Below are 2,313 nucleotides of genomic sequence, written 5' to 3' on the forward strand. Positions count from 1 at the left end.
CATGGTTTTTCCACAAGGCCTTACAAAGTATCTAGCACACACAAATTGAAATTTAAATGCTGAATGATTAAATCAAAGGTTTTTATTCAGGAGAATGGGCATCACTGATCTTCTTAGAATTTGTCAAAGGCTTTCTGACAATTAGATTGATGAAATGGGATCATTTTCCCAAAATATTAATCATCTCTGAATTTAGCATACCCAAGTATAAACACAGGTAATCCAATGTGGTGAATAAAGAATATACTAGACACGGTACTTCACTAAAAATTCTGGTTTCTTCTCTTCCCTTGCTAACAAAGGAGCTATGAGAGATGAAAACCAATCCTCTGTCCTGGATTTTTTCCTCCTAGGAGTTAGTAGTCATCAGAAACAAGAAGACTTCTTCTTCATCCTTTTCTTGTTCATTTACCCCATCACATTGATTGGAAACCTGCTCATCATCTTGGCCATTCTCTCTGACATTCGCCTCCACAACCCCATGTATTTTCTTCTTGCCAACCTCTCCTTCGTTGACATCTTCTTCTCCTCTGTAACCATCCCTAAGGCGCTGGCCAACCACCTCCTGGGCACCAAAGCCATCTCCTTTGGAGGATGCCTAACACAGATGTATTTCATGATTGCCTTGGCTAACACAGATAGTTATATCCTGGCTGCAATGGCCTACGATCGCACTGTGGCCATCACCCGCCCACTTCATTACACAACAATTATGAGCCCACGGACTTGTGTCCTGCTAGTCATTGGGTCTTGGGTGGTTGGAAATGGCAATGCCCTCCCCCACACTCTGCTCACAGCTAGCCTGTCCTTCTGTGGAAACCAGGAAGTGGCCAACTTCTACTGTGACATTACCCCTTTGCTCAAGCTGTCCTGTTCTGACATCCACTTTAATGTGAAGATGATGTACCTGGGGGTTGGTGTTTTCTCCGTGCCATTACTATGCATCATCATCTCTTATGTTCGGGTCTTTTCCACAGTCTTACGGGTTCCATCCACCAAAGGTGTGCTCAAAGCCTTCTCCACCTGTGGCTCCCACCTCACCATTGTTTCTCTGTATTATGGGACAGTCATGGGCATGTACTTCCGCCCTCTGACTAGTTACAGCCTAAAGGATGCAGTGATAACCGTGATGTACATCGCAGTGACTCCAATGCTAAATCCTTTCATCTATACTCTGAGAAATAGGGTCATGAAAGATGCCCTGGAAAAACTCTTCAGCAACAGAACGTCCTCACATCCAACATGAGCTCATACACTGAAGAATGCAGTCACCAATTAGGGTATACCCGCAGACCCATCCCCAACGTCATCCCCTCCAAAAAGCTGCCTAGATCTTTCCTTCTGGAAATTCCTCCTCTCAGAAATCTTATAACAGTTATGAACCACATTACTCAAATCACCACTTTGTACGTTTTGTTTTGCTTTGGCACGAATATTGGGTTCATGTCCCAGTTAAACAACTGACTGTGAGAGGACAAGTGAGAAAGACTAAGGTTCAGCCTCTACATCCACATGTAAAGAATAATAATACCTGCCCAGCCACTGTCATAAGGTACAAGGATCACTATGGCTCAGACTATGAAGGCTGTAAATCACTATTCAAATGTCATTAGATTTTTTTAATGATTATGCTAATTATTAGATTACTACATTTAATCACCTCTACTGTTTGCAAGCCTCTTAAGGCAGAAGCTGTCTTAACATATCACCATACCTTTCACAGTCTTGGTCATATAAAGTGCATCCAATGAATGCTGGTGGAAAGCAAAATATATGAAGCTGTTAGTCTCTAAACTGTAATATAATCATGATTATATGTAATCATAGTGGATATTGCATCCATTATGTACCTCGAATGTCAAAAAGGATTCACTCTGGGAACAGAAATCATAACAGGTATGTTTAAATAAGAAGATTTACCTCCCACAAAATGGTTGATATCACTTTGATGTGGAATCTAAAAAAAATCATCCAAATGAACTTATTTACAAAACAGAACTAGAGTCACGGATGTAGAAAACAAACATGGTTAACAGAGGATAAGGAACAGGGGATAAACTGGGAGATTGGGACTGGCATATACATACTACTACATATACAATAGATAGCCAGGGGCTTCCCTGGTGGTTCAGTGGTAAAGAATCCACTTGCCAATGCAGGAGATATGGGTTCAATCCCTGATCCAGGAAGATCTCACATGCTGCAGAACAGCTAAACCAGTATGCCATAACTATTGAGCCTGTGCTCTAGAGCCCAGAAGCCACCACTATTGAGCCCACACACCACAGCTCCTGAGGACTGAGAGCTCTAGAG

The 2,313-nt window shown here is 42.0% G+C and overlaps 1 protein-coding gene across 1 annotated transcript; it reads left to right on the forward strand.

The window, feature by feature from the left end:
* The first annotated feature begins 307 nt into the window (after positions 1–307).
* Positions 308–1,246, forward strand: LOC129651358 (olfactory receptor 1A1-like). Its single transcript, XM_055580097.1, has one exon. It carries the CDS (start codon positions 308–310, stop codon positions 1,244–1,246), a length of 939 nt encoding a protein of 312 aa, XP_055436072.1.
* Positions 1,247–2,313: the final 1,067 nt, after the last annotated feature.

This window comes from Bubalus kerabau, chromosome 4, assembly GCF_029407905.1.
Source record: "Bubalus kerabau isolate K-KA32 ecotype Philippines breed swamp buffalo chromosome 4, PCC_UOA_SB_1v2, whole genome shotgun sequence".
Classification (NCBI taxonomy): domain Eukaryota; kingdom Metazoa; phylum Chordata; class Mammalia; order Artiodactyla; family Bovidae; genus Bubalus; species Bubalus kerabau.

Excerpts from the sequence above, each read along its gene's own strand:
- LOC129651358 (XM_055580097.1), top strand. The coding sequence starts at position 308 with ATGAGAGATGAAAACCAATCCTCTGTCCTGGATTTTTTCCTCCTAGGA.